The sequence below is a fragment of the Ascaphus truei genome, chromosome 3 (assembly GCF_040206685.1).
Source record: "Ascaphus truei isolate aAscTru1 chromosome 3, aAscTru1.hap1, whole genome shotgun sequence".
Taxonomy (NCBI): Eukaryota; Metazoa; Chordata; class Amphibia; order Anura; family Ascaphidae; genus Ascaphus; species Ascaphus truei.
In genome coordinates, this window is record NC_134485.1 from 244,943,033 (window position 1) to 244,962,022 (window position 18,990).

At 42.4% G+C, this 18,990-nt stretch overlaps 1 protein-coding gene across 2 annotated transcripts in view; it reads right to left on the minus strand.

Annotated features, from left to right (window-relative positions):
- Positions 1-18,990, minus strand: part of TMEM131 (transmembrane protein 131) — a 185,572-nt gene that overhangs the window by 36,800 nt on the left and 129,782 nt on the right. For both annotated transcript variants that reach the window (XM_075590544.1, XM_075590546.1), the window contains exons 23-31: positions 18,230-18,368; positions 17,871-17,977; positions 16,014-16,080; positions 15,620-15,771; positions 14,966-15,108; positions 14,033-14,219; positions 10,746-10,931; positions 10,294-10,452; positions 8,155-8,762 (exon numbers count right to left, since the gene is read on the minus strand). In XM_075590544.1, coding sequence (XP_075446659.1) covers positions 8,155-8,762; positions 10,294-10,452; positions 10,746-10,931; positions 14,033-14,219; positions 14,966-15,108; positions 15,620-15,771; positions 16,014-16,080; positions 17,871-17,977; positions 18,230-18,368 — 1,748 coding nt within the window. The remainder of the gene's footprint in view (positions 1-8,154; positions 8,763-10,293; positions 10,453-10,745; positions 10,932-14,032; positions 14,220-14,965; positions 15,109-15,619; positions 15,772-16,013; positions 16,081-17,870; positions 17,978-18,229; positions 18,369-18,990) is intronic.

Consider the following 18,990-nt stretch of genomic DNA (forward strand, 5'->3'; position numbering starts at 1 on the left):
AGTGCAGTGTGGTGCGAGTGCAGTGTGGTGCGAGTGCAGTGTGGTGCGAGTGCAGTGTGGTGCGAGTGCAGTGTGGTGCGAGTGCAGTGTGGTGCGAGTGCAGTGTGGTGCGAGTGTAGTGTGGTGCGAGTGCAGTGTGGTGCGAGTGCAGTGTGGTGCGAGTGCAGTGTGGTGCGAGTGCAGTGTGGTGCGAGTGCAGTGTGGTGCGAGTGCAGTGTGGTGTGGTGCGAGTGCAGTGTTGTGTGGTGCGAGTGCAGTGTTGTGTGGTGCGAGTGCAGTGTGGTGTGGTGCGAGTGCAGTGTGGTGTGGTGCGAGTGCAGTGTGGTGTGAGTGCAGTGTGGTGTGAGTGCAGTGTGGTGCGAGTGCAGTGTGGTGTGGTGCGAGTGCGGTGTGGTGCGAGTGCGGTGTGAGTGCGGTGTGGTGCGAGTGCGGTGTGGTGCGAGTGCAGTGTGGTGCGAGTGCGGTGTGGTGCGAGTGCGGTGTGGTGCGAGTGCGGTGTGGTGCGAGTGCGGTGTGGTGCGAGTGCAGTGTGGTGCGAGTGCAGTGTGGTGCGAGTGCAGTGTGGTGCGAGTGCAGTGTGGTGCGAGTGCAGTGTGGTGCGAGTGCGGTGTGGTGCGAGTGCGGTGTGGTGCGAGTGCGGTGTGGTGCGAGTGCGGTGTGGTGCAGTGTGGTGCGAGTGCAGTGTGGTGCGAGTGCGGTGTGGTGCGAGTGCGGTGTGGTGCGAGTGCGGTGTGGTGCGAGTGCAGTGTGGTGCGAGTGCAGTGTGGTGCGAGTGCAGTGTGGTGCGAGTGCAGTGTGGTGCGAGTGCAGTGTGGTGCGAGTGCAGTGTGGTGCGAGTGCAGTGTGGTGCGAGTGCAGTGTGGTGCGAGTGCAGTGTGGTGCAGTGTGGTGCGAGTGCAGTGTGGTGCGAGTGCAGTGTGGTGCGAGTGCAGTGTGGTGCGAGTGCAGTGTGGTGCGAGTGCAGTGTGGTGTGGTGCGAGTGCGGTGCGAGTGCGGTGCGAGTGCGGTGTGGTGCGAGTGCAGTGTGGTGCGAGTGCAGTGTGGTGCGAGTGCAGTGTGGTGCGAGTGCAGTGTGGTGCGAGTGCAGTGTGGTGCGAGTGCAGTGTGGTGCGAGTGCAGTGTGGTGCGAGTGCAGTGTGGTGCGAGTGCAGTGTGGTGCGAGTGCAGTGTGGTGCGAGTGCAGTGTGGTGTGGTGCGAGTGCAGTGTTGTGTGGTGCGAGTGCAGTGTTGTGTGGTGCGAGTGCAGTGTGGTGTGGTGCGAGTGTGGTGTGGTGCGAGTGCAGTGTGGTGCGAGTGCAGTGTGGTGTGGTGCGAGTGCAGTGTGGTGTGAGTGCAGTGTGGTGCGAGTGCAGTGTGGTGTGGTGCGAGTGCAGTGTGGTGTGGTGCGAGTGCGGTGTGGTGCGAGTGCAGTGTGGTGTGAGTGCAGTGTGGTGCGAGTGCAGTGTGGTGTGGTGCGAGTGCAGTGTGGTGTGGTGCGAGTGCGGTGTGGTGCGAGTGCGGTGTGAGTGCGGTGTGAGTGCGGTGTGGTGCGAGTGCGGTGTGGTGCGAGTGCAGTGTGGTGCGAGTGCAGTGTGGTGCGAGTGCAGTGTGGTGCGAGTGCAGTGTGGTGCGAGTGCAGTGTGGTGTGGTGCGAGTGCGGTGCGAGTGCGAGTGCGAGTGCGGTGCGAGTGCAGTGTGAGTGCAGTGTGGTGCGAGTGCAGTGTGGTGCGAGTGCAGTGTGGTGCGAGTGCAGTGTGGTGCGAGTGCAGTGTGGTGCGAGTGCAGTGTGGTGCGAGTGCAGTGTGGTGCGAGTGCAGTGTGGTGCGAGTGCAGTGTGGTGCGAGTGCAGTGTGGTGCGAGTGCAGTGTGGTGCGAGTGCAGTGTGGTGTGGTGCGAGTGCAGTGTTGTGTGGTGCGAGTGCAGTGTTGTGTGGTGCGAGTGCAGTGTTGTGTGGTGCGAGTGCAGTGTGGTGTGGTGCGAGTGCAGTGTGGTGTGAGTGCAGTGTGGTGCGAGTGCAGTGTGGTGTGGTGCGAGTGCAGTGTGGTGTGGTGCGAGTGCGGTGTGGTGCGAGTGCAGTGTGAGTGCGGTGTGGTGCGAGTGCGGTGTGGTGCGAGTGCAGTGTGGTGCGAGTGTAGTGTGGTGCGAGTGTAGTGTGGTGCGAGTGTAGTGTGGTGCGAGTGCAGTGTGGTGCGAGTGCAGTGTGGTGCGAGTGCAGTGTGGTGCGAGTGCAGTGTGCTGCGAGTGCAGTGTGCTGCGAGTGCAGTGTGGTGTGCTGTGAGTGCAGTGTGGTGTGCTGTGAGTGCAGTGTGGTGTGCTGTGAGTGCAGTGTGTGCTGGTAGTGTGTGTAGTGGTTTTTTTAAAATTCGGGGTCCATGCTCAAACCGCGTTATAAGCGGATCACGCTATCATGGGGTTGAGCTGTAAATGGTTTCAACAAAGACTTTACATTTTAGTAAGGCAGATTTTTTAATAAATTGAGGAATAATCTACAAGGAATACATTGGGATGCCTTTTTGCAGGAAAAATGTGTATAATAAACAGGCAGCCTTTAAAAAAATTGTAAGAAAAGCACACTTATCAGTGTACCCTTGGGTAATAAATATAAAAGCAACACGCCTAAACCAATGTGACTAAACAAACAGTTAAGGGAGGAAATGGAAAAGAGGCAGGTATTTAGATTCTTAAAGTCATAGCAGATGGAGGCATTGTATCAGAATTATAAGAAATGTAACAAAAGTTGCAAAAGGGAAATTGAATTAGCAAAAAATGAAAAGAGGACTGCAATAGAAAGTAAGATCAAACCTAAATAAGTACAGCTCAACCATGTTATAGCGTGAACCGCTACAAAGCGGATCCACTTATAACGCACTCTGAACGTGGCTCCCAATTTAATAACATCACCAAGTTGTTGTTTTTTTTTAAATTATAACATTCAATGCTTTATTGCCAACGGTCACACATACATACACACACACACCGCCCCCTACACTAATAATTTTACCATACCATGCAGGAATCGAACACATGACTTCATACACTAGCAGCAATTCTCTAGCTGCTACACCATAGGATTGGTGTGATGTCATTGACTCTATATACAAACATAACTTCTATTGCACAGTACTGAAAGGCAGTACTGTGCAGTAGAAGTTAAGTTTGTTTATAGAGTCAATGACATCACACCAATCCTATGATGTAGCAGCTAGAGAATTGCTGCTAGTGTATGAAGGGCCATGGGTTCAATTGCTGCATGTTATGGTAACATTATTAGTGTAGGGGGAAGGTGTGCGTGTCCGTTAGCAATAAAGCATTGAATGTTAGATTTAAAAAAAAAAAAAATCTTGGAGATGTGTCGCACATGTGGACGCAGCCTGATGAAGCAGGGAGATGAGAGCTGCAGGTGCCGGGTAAGTCCTCACACTGTGGCCAGTTCGCGATACCTGTTATAACGCGGTCTCATGTGGACCCCGAGCACCCCATTATAACGGGGTTCAGCTGTACATTAATAACAAAGATTAGAAAAGAAAATATAGGACCCTTTCAGTGTGAGATGGGCAGGCAAATTATTGGAAATAAATAATGTATTTAATACCTCTGCCTTTTCCTTGCCACTGTATTTAACAGTGAAGAATCAATTGCAAAAAAAAGTTCCACAAGAGGCAGTCAAAACCTCTATATCAACAAACAATTGGTTAACTGAGGAAGTGCATAGGTGGCTTGATAAAATTAAAGTAAACAAGGCACCTGGCCCTGTTGGCATTCACCCAAGTTTTCGTAAGGAGCCAAGTTCAGTAACAGCCAAATCATTACATTTAATATTCAAGGACTCCATTTCCACAGGCTCAGTACCACAAGATTGGCATAGAGCAGACATGGTGCCTATATTTAAGGGAGCTAGATCACAACTGGGGAATTACAGACCTGTAAGCCTAACACCAATAGCACAGAATATTCAGAAATACCCAATGGTAACAAATTACTAATAGTCAGCATGGATTTATGAAATATAGGTTGTGCCAAGCTAACCTTGTTTCTTTGAGGAGGTAAGAAGGAATTTACACCAGGGTAATGCAGCTGATGTGGAGAACTTTGATTTTGCAAAAGATTTTGATATGGTGCCACACAAGAGGTTAGTGTACCAAAGGAAATTGGTCTCGGTAAAAGTATTTGCACCTGGATTGAAAACTAGTTGAAGGATAGCCAATACAGATGTACATGGAACTTTTTCAGGTTGGCTAAAGTTGGGAGTGGGGTACCTTAAGGAACAGTACTGGGACCCCTGCCTTTTAACCTATTTATTAATGACCTGGAGGTTGGCATAGAGAGCAGCATCTCCATCTTTCCTGATGACACTAAAGTGCGTAAGGAATTAAAATCAAGAGGCGGATGTAATTGCTCTCCAGAAGGACTTGGATAGATTGGAAACTTTGGCAGGTAAATGGCAGACAAGGTTTAATACAGATAACTGTGAGGTTATGCATTTGGGAAACAAGAACAAACCGGCAACTTCCAAATTAAATGGGGGAAAAATTAGATGAATCCATGATGGAGAAGGATTTAGGAGTGCTTGTAGACAGCAGACTTGGCAATAGTGCCCAAAGTCACAGAGTAACCGCAAAGGCAAGTAAGGTCTTATCTTGCATTAAGCAGGGAATGGATGGAATTTGAGTAAATATAATTATGCCCCTCTATAAAGCATTAGTAAGAGCACACTTGAATATGGAGTACAGTTTTGAGCAACATTCCATCAAAAACACATAGAACTATAAAAATTGCAGAGAATAGCCACCAAATTAACATAGGCGATGGAAAATCTGACTTGAGGAGACTTATTCACATTAGAAAAGAAGCGTCTAAGAGGGGATATGATAACTATATACAAATATATTTGGGGATAATATAAGGAGCTTTCAAAATAATTATTCATCTAACGAGCAGTACAAAGGACACAGGGTCATCCCTTAAGGTTGGAAGAAAAGAGATTTCACCAGCAACAAAGGAAGGGGTTCTTTACTGTAAGGGCAGTTAAAATGTGGAATTAATTACCAATGGAGACTGTGATGGCACTTAAAATTATGCCCCAGAAGGTTGATCGCTTTTATCTTTAAACGCTTCTGAATGCCTGATCATGTAAAGCCATTCCAAAGTAGTGAAGCCTGCAATACCGCATGATAATGTAAATCACAAACTGGCTAGTACAGGTCAGTTGACATATGAATTCTGCCTGATCTTTCTGCCCCCCCCCCCCCACCACTGCTTGGCTCTGGCGTCAAATGATTCCGTGGGGTCTTGTGATGTCATGTTGCCTTGGCAACGCGTCATCACGTGACCCCGCAGCGTCAATTGACGCTAGGGAGATGCGTCGCAGGAAGTCAAGGTAAGTAAATTTACAGAGGTCTCGCGTGGCTCCCCTTCGGGGGAAACGTGGGGCCTCTGTAAATGCCCGTGCCCCTCCCCTTAGAAAATCCCACGCCCCGCCTGGGGGGCACACCCAGCAGTTTGCGCACCCCAAGTCTAAACAATGAACTGGGTTATCAAATGGCGACATGTTTGAGAATGATTGCATCAACACCCTACTTGATCAGAGGATGGAACATAGGGATAGGAGTGAATGTCAAGGAGTAACTGTTTACTGAATCAGATTTCACTAGAGTCTTTCAAGTTCCTTCTTCTACTACATGTTTAGAGTCCAATAAAGTAAGTACGGTGGGTCTCCGGCAATCTGGTGCCAGCTACTGTTGATCACAATGACAATGGTGAAAGTGGTAATGATTGAACATTTGTCAGAATTGTGATTGGTATCTGAAAGGACTTCCCGAGTATGAGAAAGTATACGGTCGATACTGGCAGTAATCTCACGCTTGGGGTATACCTGTTCCAGAAACAGATCTCCACATTCTGAAATGGCCATGTTTGGATCAACGACTATCCTAAGAACCTGCAGCATTTGGGGATATGGTAGTCCCATTTTGAGGGGAGGTTGTGGGAGGCTAGATGCTAAAAGAAGGGCATTGTGATCAGGTTGTTTCGTATAAAGGGATGTGTGAAGCCTTAAGTCTTTTCTATAGAAGGCCACATTAGGACAGTTTATAGTGAAAGGGTTAGTTGTTAAATTCCGTTTAAAGCAGAGTCAAATGACAATGTCAGGTGACCAAGAGAGTGCATTGACCTTCCCAAATTAGGAAAAGGTAATTTATGTTAATATTAAGCCTACCAGTTGGTTTGGTTAATGATTTGTGGATTTTATACAACGTGTATAAGATTTATTGTTTGGACAAATCCTGTGTAAGAAATGAAAAAGTCTAATGGGAGATCCATGAATTAGATGGGGCTAATGTAGTGGCTCAGGGAGGAAAGACAACGACTGTGTACACAATGACACAGAGTTTGAAACAGGGGAGCCTGGTTCAAATCAGTGTGTCAGCTCCTTGTGACCTTGGGCTAGTCACCATCTCCCAGTGCCTTATGCCCAAAAACAGACTGTAAGCTCTATGGGGCAGGGAAAGTGTCTGTAAAAATGCTATGTACAATGCCGAGTACCGCACACTATATTATAATTGTGAAGCGCTTTGAGTCACATTGGGAGAAAAGCTCTGTGAAATAAAGTTATTAGGGAATCTATATCATTTTTAAACTAAAAAGTGGTAGGAGAGCAGGGCAAGTTATCGCAGAGTTGCGCAAGGATCTCCCGATAGTTCTAGTAATCTTGTACCACAATTGATTTTATTGGAAAGTGTTTGTAAGGCCTCTCATATCATGACACATTGTGTTTACATGTATCTGGGGACACAGGATGAGGAAACCGCTTGGTCAACCTTTCTAATAAACCTTTTAATGGAAAGGGGGATCAAATGGACTCCTCTTAAAGGGGTCTTTGGAGAATCTCCCTCCCCAAAAAGCTATTATTGTTAGTGTGCAATTTGAATAAATCTAATTTCCAAATAAAATCTGAAAACCATGTTGTGGCAACAAAGGAGAGACCCTTGAGTACCAATGAATGCTCAGGAGAGGCATGTATGAAGAGAGATTGTATATTTCACTCTGCAGAGCACAGGGTTTATTTTTTTAATCTACAGATGTGGCCACCTTTCCTCATGCGTTTTCTGATTCTCTTGGAGGAGAATCACAAAAGGCTGCCAGATGTATAGTTGGAAATCAAATACAGAAATCCTGCGCTGCTCCTTGAGTATTTAAAACCAGAGACAGAACATAAAACACAGATAGAGCTCAGTGCACATCCAGTGAAATTCATACACGGTACAGTGCCTAAATATATATGTATAAATATCTATTAAATAAAATGGTCTTTTAGTTTAACATTTTGGCCAAATTGTTGTAAGCCCCTGAGCCACTGCACGGCAGACCACATTTCCAGGGGTCCCTAACACTAATATAAATTCTTAATAACCTGTGCAATACCAGGAAGAATGATTTCCTTGAGTATGCAGCTCAGAAAATAAATGGCGTTACATTTATGGGAAACAAATGAATACATCCTGCGCTCCTCCCAAACTGGCTTTTAATTTGTGAAATACTGCATTTTGATCCTAAGTCTAATAACAAAGGAGCCATTTAGTTGCATCTTTTGATCAAACAAATTACAGGGTTAGGAAACAGGAATAATGTTATCAAAAGATGCAACTAAATGGCACTTTTGTTATTAGATTTAGGATCAAAATATAGAATTTTACGAATACATTGAAAGCCAGTTTAGGAGGAGCGCAGGATTTGTGTAGTTTGCCAGATGTATTTGTACTTGTGTAGGGTCCCTTTTCTATTTGGTAGCCTACATTGTGAAAAAAATCCATGTAGCTGTGTCAAGTCAATCAAATCATCTCACCATATGAGGCCATTGAAAAGTACTTTAAAAAAAAAAACCCCCGCTCCATTACATCACATGGTTGAAAATAAACAGGTACTGATTGCAGACTGAGCTTTACAGAAACGCTACTATGGTATGGACTCTCGTACAGATAGTGCCATTTTATTAAAGAAATTGACTAAGTGAAAGATTAAGATGGATGGAATAGACAGCAGATGTGTAATCACTCACGTTGTTTTGTACCAACCAGTGGATCATTTGCTTCTAAATTTACATTGAAAAAAAGAAAACGTTAAATATTTTTTCCGCACTTTAGGGTAGCAGTTCACCCTACCTTTTATCAAACACTTTACCTTTATTTTTTGCTGCTGGAGATGGTTGTTCTGTAAACACTTCTGTGGGAGGGGGTTCAGAGTGGTCGAAGTCTTTGTCCATCGCTTCTATGAGACTAGTTATATCTGAATCATCTGAGCTGTGTCTGGCATTACTGCCACCAGTCCCAAAGTATTCTGGATGGGAAGAGTTACAGGTCACTGTTCGTGACACAGAGTTTTCTGCTGGCTGCTCTGGCTGTGGGTGAGGCACTGCTGGTGGTTGTGTTGATGCAAGCTGCTCCTGTAAGACCTGAGCATGTGGCGGAACCAAACTCTGGTTCAGTTTTGCTCCTCGAGACCGCCTGGTCATCGTGGGATTCTGAGCAGCTGTACTTGAATCTGTTGAGAGGGAAGGTGCTCTGCTAGCTAGTTGTGCAACAGGCACTTGCACCGATGTTTTGCCGACTATGTTCGAGCTGTTTTTCGTTCGAATGATTTCCACATCGGATGAGCTTCTAGTGCTGTGCAAGTGTGGTGCTGCTGGGTTGCAATGCTTATGACTTCCAGTACCTGTTCTGGAGGAGGTGCTCCCTGCATAAAGTCCTCTGCTAGAGCTGGGATTCGAGTCTAATCCAAGTGAGTTAAAGCTAAAAGAACACAATATGTCAATTACTAAACAATCACAGGCAATTGTAATCATACTCGCATATTGTTCACATTTGTAACAATCTAAACGCCATGTGTGGGAATCTGTAAAACATGTTTATTTCACTTAAAATATTTCGGTCCCAGCATCAAGGTTATAAAAGGTGACTGTAGTTGAGATTGAAATAAACATTTTACAGATTTTCACACAATGCTAATGCATGGTTTCATTATTGCATTGAATAGAAATTCTGTTTTTTTGCTTGAGCATTGTGAGCATGTTGGTTAGTCTGATTTATCCTGTGGACAGTCACAAAAGATACAATTTATAATATCCCCACAATGTACATGCCATATTAGTTTAACATTCCTGTAGTTTGCGACTGCCAGAATTCTGAATTTAGACAGGGCATCCCTGTTTCCTGAGATAAAACCGATTTTGTCCTCAATGTTGCCATGGGGCCAGACTCACTCCAGTAGGGCACGTCACCCATGGGGTCAGACTCATTCCGGTAGGGCACGTCACCCATGGGGTCAGACTCATTCCGGTAGGGCACGTCACCCATGGGGTCAGACTCATTCCGGTAGGGCACGTCACCCATGGGGTCAGACTCATTCCGGTAGGGCACGTCACCCATGGGGTCAGACTCATTCCGGTAGGGCACGTCACCCATGGGGTCAGACTCATTCCGGTAGAGCACATCACGGTTTTCTACTGGTGACCCTATGGCCATATTTGGAGTTATTTTTGTCTCACTAAACAAACTCCACCCATCATCTCTCAGGAAACAGGAGGTCCCCGGATTAGGTATATTAAAAACAAACAATAAAACGTGATTGCTGATTTAATGGACTAGAATTGTATGCGATTTGTACAATATTTAGCCCAATGTCTTTAAAACGCTACTTGTTCCTTAAAATGCTTCAGTGCCAGAGAATTGACAGCAGACACAAGAATAATGTGTGTGCAAGAAAAGTATGCAGTGGAGTGCCCCGCATGCTCAGGATAATAAACACAAAAATAGAAGAGTGAAAAAAACTTGCAATGCAAAACCTATGCAGAAGTAGAAATCAGGGGAATTAATAATGCACACTAACAAAGAATGTAATCTGAAAGGGATGTCTAAAAGGAAAGGTTATCGTGTGTGTGTGTGTATACAATTGCAGAGAAACACCCAAAGTTTCAGGACTAAACCACTCAGTCAATGGGATTTAGACCCAAAACATTGGGGTTCTCTGTAAACGTGTCTGCCCTTCTAATGGACATGCAAATCTACTTTTTGCTGTATATTTTCGCTTTTTCATATGCATCCTTTTTTTTAAGGAAATGTTATTCAACTGGAAAATCCAAATGTTATTCTAAATGTCAATGCATTCAGGGTCTAGAGAGACCAATTTTATTTATATAAACAATAAATAAGAATACTCATGTTATGAGAATAAATAATAAGAGTTCTGCTAATTACTGCCCTACCTAAGGAGAACAAGCTCAGTAACCAATTTGGGAGTTTGAGAGTTTATATATTAACTTACTTGCTCTCTGATGAAATACCAATTATCCTCCTGAGGTCAAAGGGCCTTCCCATGTGAAAGGGAGGGTTTGACGCCTCGAAAGAAAGACGTCTCCTGAATGGTTCCCATATACCTTGAGCTTCTAAATAAGCTGTACCAATAACCAAGAGAAACAGCAAACTGGAGAGGATAAGAGAGAAAAAAATGTTATTTTTGACTTGCTACGTAGATTTATTATTGCTCATTAAACCCAATTCATTGCTATTGGGGATTTGTTGCATCACAATCTTCTTCTACAAGTTAGCTATAAATGGCATCAAAACTTAATGGATAGTTGACTGGAGTTGGCGAACCAGGCGCATCCTCTTTGCGAAGGATTTAGTTTTAGAAACGAAAAACAGACTTGCCAATGCCCGATTAGCCATGTTATCAGTGCAGGTTACATAGAACGAAGAGTACAAATCCACAGGTACCTCATTATTCCTGAGATGATGATGTAAAGTGCCAGTTCCCAGTTGGGTCGTGGAAGTGCTTCTGCACATGTAGCTAGCATGTGATATGGAAGGGATGCATTCAGTACAAAAACAAATTCAGAGCCTCCTGTCGTAACAATTTTAAGTTCACGGATAACTCTTGACGAGGTGAAATCTGGTGTAAACCTTGGAGAAGAGGGAGTAGGGTTATTTAAACAACAAAAAAAAACCAACAAAAAAAACATACTGTACCAGTTACTTCACACTAACATTTAGCTCTATAACAAATACCTGTTTACCACTGCCGTGCAGAACATTTTATACACACCTTTACACACCCACTTATTGGATTCACATTTTTCCTGTAAAAATGTATTTGATGAGATTTAAATTTGCACGGCGTTACATTTTTTTTATTAGCTACTGTATACTGTGTGCTATGGGGAACGTGAATAGAAAGTGTGGGTTGTGTGGGGACGTTTCCACTACAGCTTGAAGCAGCATAGTTGAAGAATCTGGCACAGTTCCCACACTCTCTGCCACTCCTCACTTCAGTCACCATAGAGCTCCACACTGGGAAGCAATTCACAGCAGTTATCTTCCTTAATTACAAAACTTCACACATTAGCTAAGGAATTGATACATTAGATGAGCTGTCTGTATTACTGTAAGCATCAGATCTGTCATCCGTATTCATTACAGGGCTTTTGTCGTTGCTGTATGGCGGGGCTTATGAGTGTTATTTTTTTGATGGAACGTTCTCTTATCATACCAATCATTTATTAAAAGGTAATCATCAATAATGCTTACAATATATAAAAAAAAGGAATGACACCAAAGGGATTACGTAATGTTTCGGATGGAAGGGTTACTGAAAAGTTTGCGGCTGAGCGATTAATATGATCTTGGGGAACATTTATTCCGGTAAGAAAATTGCAAAGGTAAATTAAATATATTTACAATATTCACATATTTCCTCTTCATGAGAAAAAGGTGTTAAATTGAACCAAAAGAGACTGCTTACATGGTGTAATTTTTGGTAAGATCCAACACCTTATTTTTCTAGCTAAACTTCAAACAACCGGGACCTTATTAAAAAATATACACAAAGTATCCCAATTAGAGCAGCCTTGCTGATAGGCCCCATGTTGTCTCTTAAGCAGAGTGCCCTTATGAGAAACCAACTATACAGTACCTAGATATTGATCCCAAGGGAACAAAGTGTAGTTCATAGCTAAGCAGATACCTCCTGCTACCTGACTTATCGTGACATTTGTCAAATACTGGCATATATGGGGTTAAATGTACACGTGACTGGCTACCCGGATAACCTATAAACAACCACTACTGAGAGGAGGTGCATGAAGCCTGATGATGCTCCACCTCGGAGGGAACCGCGCATGACTTCAATGCAACAGCTGCACAGTCAGGCGATGTGGGGAAACACCGCTTTTGTGAAGCAGGAAGAATAGGGATGGCCAGCTCCAGTCCTCAAGGGCCACCAGCAGGTCAGGTTTTCAGGATATCCCTGCTTCAGTTAAAATGACAGCCACTGATTGAGCCACCTGTTCTGAAGCAGGGATAGCCTGAAAACCTGACCTGTTGGTGGCCCTTGAGGACTGGAGTTGGTCAGCCCCTCAGTTGTGGCTAGCAATCTTCACCACAATATTTGATGAGATGTTCCTCAGATCTGCATATTAGAGGTGAAGGGGTTAAAATTATATGTCAGCTCTACAAGTCTCAGGGATTGAAAGGGTGAATATTATCTGCTAGCTTTATCTTTCTTCTACAGGCTGTTCCAGTACTGAGAGAATTAACTCACCATGCTAGTTGTAATCTTTATTTACTTCTGTTGTTCTGTTTGTCTTTTATACAATAGCACAAGAGCAGTAACTTGTTATTTCTCATTGTTAAACATGATATGTTATGTATTAACATGCCCTTAGTTTTTTTGTATAAATGTCGGGGCACAACTGAATAAAACTTTGAAGTGTGGAATCAGCACTGTTGTCTGACTCCTCTCTTCCCGAGCTCGTATTTGTCTGTGTTTCGGAGAGTGCTAAACCAGTGCTGTCCAAATCACTAGGTTGTGTGAAGTGATTCCTACCAAAGTAAAAAAGTAACCCTTTCAAGAGGGGTCAGAGGCCTATCGACTCATTGAGGGAGGTGGAAACCAACTCCTCACTGACCTATAAAGCCTGGATTCACATGAGCTACAAGGTTGGGATTGTGGGGGATACGAATGAATTCCTTGAGAAACACTATTATATCCTCATGAATAAACAATACAGTGATATAACACCTGTTTGTTAGAATGACTGCTAGATTTATACTGGGAATAATTAAGAGGGGGAGTGTAATATATTGCATCAGATTGAAGCACCATCGAGTGTATAGACTCTCCAAATGGTTCTGTAACGGTTTCAGAGAACATAGTAGCCCTCTCACGCACCCAATATTAGCTCATATTGTAACAGAGTGTTACTATTAGCTGCTCTGTACCAAAGAGTGGAGATTGGGTCTCCTGGCTTTAAAGTATTTTTTTTTGTACTGTTACCTGAACCAGGTGTCCAGCCAGCAATTGTGGGTGAGAAATATTGCCGCTGGGGCCATAAGTGCCTGGACGGCCATGTTTGTAGGTTTTTTTTTTTGGTCGAAACCGGCACAAAAACAAACTGCAAATATATCTCTGAAACTGCAGGGTCCCTGGACTTCAGCGAACCACCCATAAGCTCTACGTTAAGGTAGGATCGGGGAAAACAAAAAAAAAACACACTAGGCAGAAATGCTTCTTTAATCTGCCGAAGCTGAAAAAGGAAGAACTTATTCTACATCATTGTCCGGTGTTTTTTAAACTATTCTGTTTTTAAAATCTATGTTAATAAAATCTATGTTTCATCAATTCAGTTTTTCCCCACCTACATTAAACAAAAAGGGAGCGGGAAGGGTTGATTTTATTTATCCTACCTTTGTGAGTTCTATAACACACCCCCTGTTGTTATATCCCCAGTATCACTAGAATGGGATGAATTGCTGAATTTGTACAAGAGAATTCTCCGGAGTAGTTTCTCGTTTGTTCAATTTTTTGTTTATTTTCCTACCTTTTCAAGAATAATATTTTTTATGATCAACATTTACTTCAACGAGCATTTTAGCTTTATCTATTATATATAGCACTGCATTTTTCAGCAAGTGGCAAATTTGTATATGATATGTGACTATCTTATTTTGTTTGTAAAATGCTTAAGGGTAAACATGGCAGCATGTTTTCTTTGAAAATGACTTACAATATGACAATTTCCTTATAGGCATCGGGAATTAGTGCAAACTCTTGACAATTCACAATCTTGAATCCATATCCTTCACAAGAATATCCACTGATTTCCATGGACTTAACAGTGACCAGAAGCTGGCCTGTGTTCTCCACCTTGAATGTCCTTTTCAGAGTAAAGTTGGGTTCTCTGTGTTTTATTTCTATGCAAAAGAAAATGTTATGAGCCAAAAAGTACAGCAACAATATATAAAAGGCCTTTTTATCAGCCGGATTATATTAAATTTTATCCATTGCCCTGGAAAATCTACATGGCATTTTGTTTAAAACAAGTGTAGGTTTACAAAATTTGCAAGAGGAAATGTCAAATTCTGTCAGTGGGTAGATTCTGGAATATAAATTCACCAACCAAAATCAAACAAATAGTGAAGAATCAGATATCGTTATTAAAGCAATGTACATACCACTGACTAATAGTACAGATTGCAGAAATATATTTTGTTTAAAGGAAGATTATTATGTACTCAAACTACAACAGTGAGGATTTTCGTTATATCAAAACACAAGACCTCAGGCCGAATTATCAACATGGTGGATGTTATATGTACTGCCACCCCACTTATTGTTACCAGGGCTCCATGTAAACATGTGAAAGGGAATCGGAGTTTCCCAACCACATACTGTATGCCATGGATCTCGCCTAGGTTAGCTCTAATGATTTTGGTATTGACAAGAAAACATAGCCTGTTAGTAAGCAGCGAGGACCGATCTAGAGTATCTGTAACCTAACTACAAAGACCAAGAATTCATCTGAATCAGGAAGCATTCGCCAGAAGGTGAGGCTAGTAAAAATGTTCTGACCCGAGCCCTGCTTCTGATGGAAAGGACTTCTACATACTGCACAAATAAAGAACCAGGGAGCAATCGCCGTTTCCAGTGCAATACTTACTGTCAGAACAGTCTTTTAGAAACGCTTCCGTGATTTTAAACCTCAAGGAGCTCCCTGGACCGGGGGGTTTTCCTGCAACCTTTATGTTTTCGTTTACTCCCTGCCCTTGTACCGTAATTACATCAATCACTGTTAAATTATTTCTGAAAGAAAAGAGGGAAAAAACGACAAAGTTAGGAGCGTGATGGCGATTGGTAAGAATTTTGGAATAGATTTCCCAATAACAGTAGTCCCTTTGCCATGAAAAAAAAAAAAAAAAAGCAATAGGGCAATGCTTGAAAGACCATTTTTAAATAAAGGGAACAAAGCTCTTTGGATGGTGTTTTTTTTTTAAATAAAGTTTCTTCTGGTAAAGTTTCTTTATATGTATAACCCAAGAAAATACATGGATAGTCTGGTTAAATATAATATCTCATACTTTAATTGTTAACCTCTGGCCATACTAAAATGAAACAGTAGATCAGTTCTTAAAATGTTTATACAGAGCTATCCACATGTTCACATAAAAAGTACAACAAAAAGTGCAACAGAGATAGATCCCCTCTGGATGTTGTGCGAGATCTTTTTAATGCCCGTCTTACCATACATGCAATGAATTCATGCCCCCACACCTTCCCCTCCTGGCTGCTCTATATCTCACTAAAGGATTCTTACCTGACTATAAGTAATGAGGACACAGTTTTATTCAGAACTGGAGTGAATTTTACTTTCACGTTTTTTTTTTCCCCAGGCTTTATAATGAGGTTCAGCACTGCCTGTCGAGAGGGACCCTCCACAAATCCTTGACTGCTCTGCACAGGATGTACCTTGTAAGGAATAAAAATCATCAATAACCCGCATCTCTTCCAAAGAGAGGAGCCTCTTTGGTACCATACTTGACCCTTCCATAATAAAAGGTGAAAATTGCCCTAGTTTAGGCTGTTGATGGTTTGAGATTTTACGAGAGGATGGATGAACAAATAATGGAAGAACATAGATTATTTAAATTCTCAGGAGCACAGGGGTAGAATCACATGCTTCAAAATATGTATATATTTTTTAAACTTACATTATTTCTGAAGACTTGGAATTCAAGGGTTTTCAGGTCTATATTTAGTGACTTACTAATGTTGAACCTGGAAGAAAAACACAGAATATATATATATATATATATTTTAATTTTACTTGTTGGCTCATTGAGAAGTTTGCAAAGCATGGCTGAGTAAGGTCAAGCCTCCCTGACAGTGAAGAGACTGACGCCACAAATATTAAATACTTTGGATACCATCAAGAAAACATGAAAATGTAACTGCCCCTTTACATTGACACAAGGCTCTTAGAAATTGGCAGTAAAGAGAAAAAAAATTGAATGCCTCCTGTTATACAGCACTGGCTTCCAATTTGTGGCCAGAGGTAAATCTCCCACAGATTAAATCGGTGATTGTCTTCACTTTGCACTCAGTCTCCCAGAAGTGCTCCAACGCTCCTGCTTCTACTAGGCAAGGACACCGTTCAAGGTTTTTTTTTTTTTTACATGGACATTGTAACAAATAAACTGGGAAGAGGTTAGCCCATTCTTACTAGACAGCAAAACTGATAAATTAACAGAAAAGCGGTATTTACTTTGCTTTGTGCAATTTGGGAAAGAAGCTAGGTTTTACAAAGCTCAGTCCAGGGTGTAACAAAAAAAAAAAGTTTAAAAGTGTATAAATAGCACAGAAGCAGCACTGTTTTCTTCACGGACACCAATAAACCAAAATGTGTATTGTTTGTCCCCAAGTCAAGAATACAGAAGAATCACAAATGCTGCATTTTCACTATGCTCTTCAACAAGGCCCAGTTTGCATTATGAGAAATTATTTTTGTTGCAAAGTATTGACCTCAAGGCATAATTACACAGACTAAGCAATAACTGGGGATATAAAAAACAATAGCACACACAAATTCCCAGAATATACATCAATGCAGTGTTTCATAAAATATCGAGCATTGAGCAGTAACATCATATTGGTGTTCTTCAAATATTTCCACCAGCGTGAGACATTTATCATAACTTGATGGCTATTAAAGCGGCAATCTAAGATGGCGGATTTCAGCTCCGGGGACCCCCTGCTTCCGGAGAACTAGGAGTCGGTAGCCGCTCTCCTCGGCTACCTGGTTCCACAATATATCCGCTCCTCAGAGATGTCCTGCCCTGGTGGCCAATAGGCAGCCATGGCGTCATTGATACAGCTTCGTATTGGCCCATGTGACGCGGGAGCTTTAAATTTGAAAGCCCTTCTTGCTCGGCCGGAGAACATACCGGCGCCTACATCGGATGTAAGCATCTCCGGACGCAGAGGGTCCCCGGAGCTCAAATTAATGGGGGTTCAGCTCTAGAGCCCCCCCCCCCGCTTCAGATATAAATAAATATAATTACAAATAAAAGAAATAAATTCTCCGGCATGGATTGCTCCTTTAAGAGATCTTTCTAAAGCTTGAAGCAGTTGTTCCTCTTAAATAATTGGTACGAAAACCGCAACATTGTGCAAAGGCTTTCATTATTGGGCAAACTATACACAGTGATGAAAGACAGACCGGTGGTATAAAATATAAAGTACTTTATCACAAAGCAATGCTTGTAAAACAGAATGCAAATGTACATTAACTCTACCTGCTAAGCATATTATCAAATAGTAGAACTGAATGCCAAGTAGTACAATGGCCTTTTAGAAGTGAAAAGCTTCTAAATTTCATTTACTTTCTGTCCACAATGGAGATGGTAAAAACTGCAACTGGTTAATTTTGCAAATAAATTAGAGATAAGTTTCAAATCAACATGACCGAATTGTTTTTAAATCAGCTACTTCTCTGATAGCGTTTAACAAATTCTGCAATAAGCAGTGATTATTAATGTTAAATTGTGTGTGAAGTGCACAAAACTTACCTTTCTATTATTTTGTTTAGCAGCAGAGGGTTTAAATAGAGCGTCAAAGGAAGGAACTGGCAATACACCGGGATGTCGGAAGGGTTTTCTAACACAACATCTTCTTCCTAATGCAAAATAATAATTAATGATTACTTGCATCTGTCAGATGTTGAATCCAATGTCCCTGTTTTGTATACATATTAAACCATGTTTCATAATAGCCATGTCATTTTTTGGCTAGGCTTCATAATCTCTGCCCTGTGTGGTAAGAACAAGCATTCCAAGGGCACATGGTTCCCAAGTCAGCCTGACAAAAGTGATGAGTACTTCTCCCCTGTGAACTGCAGAGAGTAGTGACACACAGCAGCAGAACTCACCGATGAGCTGTTGGTATTTGTCAGAGGGAAGTGTATATGACGGGGAGAGCTGATGATAGAAGGCCACACAAGTTCTGCTTGGACTTCTGAGAGGACGTTTTTCTGAAGGTCAGTATCAACTTCAAAAACCGCTCCAGGCCTGGAGACACAAACATATATTGTTCAGGCTGTCACACTTTTTGGATTTGTCGCTTAGTGTCTTAACTAAAGCAGCAGAATCTTAAAGTCAAGCTGACTGCAAGGTGGACACAGATTAATTCTGCCTCCTACAGTGCAACAGGTACATCTGTCCTTCTGTATTTGAAGATTTCAGTCTAACCATTCATATGTCCCCTGACTTAACCTGCCGTCAAAAAATATGGCTTATTATATTTTAAAGGTTCACTTTCAAAATGGAGAGGCTCAATAAGCTCAATAAAAGGTTCTAAATCTCTAAAAGATACTATGTTTTAAAAACTGTGAATTCAAATACACGTTGCTAAATGTCCCTGTCTCCAAACCCTCTCTCCCCAACACCCTTGAGAGAACGGCAACGTGGAAGCAGAAGGCAGACCAGGATGAGACCGAACGGAACACAAAACTGGGAGAAAATGACATTTCATACTAGAACCATTTATTTTGATTGTTACAATTTTTCAAATATCCTAAACATTTTGCCGAGCAGATAATGGAAATCTATCAGGATGAAACATGTTATGGGTAGGGCATCTCACTGTCAGGAACTGCAGGTAATTTGAGACGTATTTATTTAAATTATGAGT